Source organism: Buceros rhinoceros, unplaced genomic scaffold (assembly GCF_000710305.1).
Source record: "Buceros rhinoceros silvestris isolate BGI_N320 unplaced genomic scaffold, ASM71030v1 scaffold18947, whole genome shotgun sequence".
Classification (NCBI taxonomy): domain Eukaryota; kingdom Metazoa; phylum Chordata; class Aves; order Bucerotiformes; family Bucerotidae; genus Buceros; species Buceros rhinoceros.
This window is the reverse complement of record NW_010422971.1, coordinates 1-277: the sequence shown is the minus strand read 5'-3', so window position 1 is coordinate 277 and position 277 is coordinate 1. Positions and strand designations below refer to the sequence as shown.

Sequence of the window (277 nt, the reverse complement as noted above, 5' to 3'; positions counted from 1 at the left end):
TTGTGAGAAAGATTAAACATAGTAAAACGGAGTGACACCCGCCGAGAACTTTGGAGCGGCGCTAGGAGAAGAGGTATGCGAGGGTGACCGAGCGCCCCGCTCACCGGCATCTCGCTTGCCCATGAGGCCGAAGAACTGCTGGGGCCGGGGTCTCCGGGCCATCCTCTGCAGGAAGTGTTCCAGGGGCAGCGGCAGCTCCTCCTGCGGGGCGACAGCGGACGGCGCTCAGCGCGGACCCCCCACCCCGCCCGGGAGTGGAGCGCGGCACCGGCCCCCC

The 277-nt window shown here is 67.5% G+C and overlaps 1 protein-coding gene across 1 annotated transcript in view; it reads right to left on the bottom strand.

The window, feature by feature from the left end:
* The window catches only part of TAC1 (tachykinin, precursor 1), a 5,611-nt gene extending 5,400 nt beyond the window's left edge, over positions 1 to 211 (bottom strand). The window contains exon 1 of the mRNA XM_010140267.1: positions 105 to 211. Within this exon, the coding sequence (XP_010138569.1) occupies positions 105 to 162 (58 nt within the window). The 5' untranslated portion in view covers positions 163 to 211. The remainder of the gene's footprint in view (positions 1 to 104) is intronic.
* Positions 212 to 277: the final 66 nt, after the last annotated feature.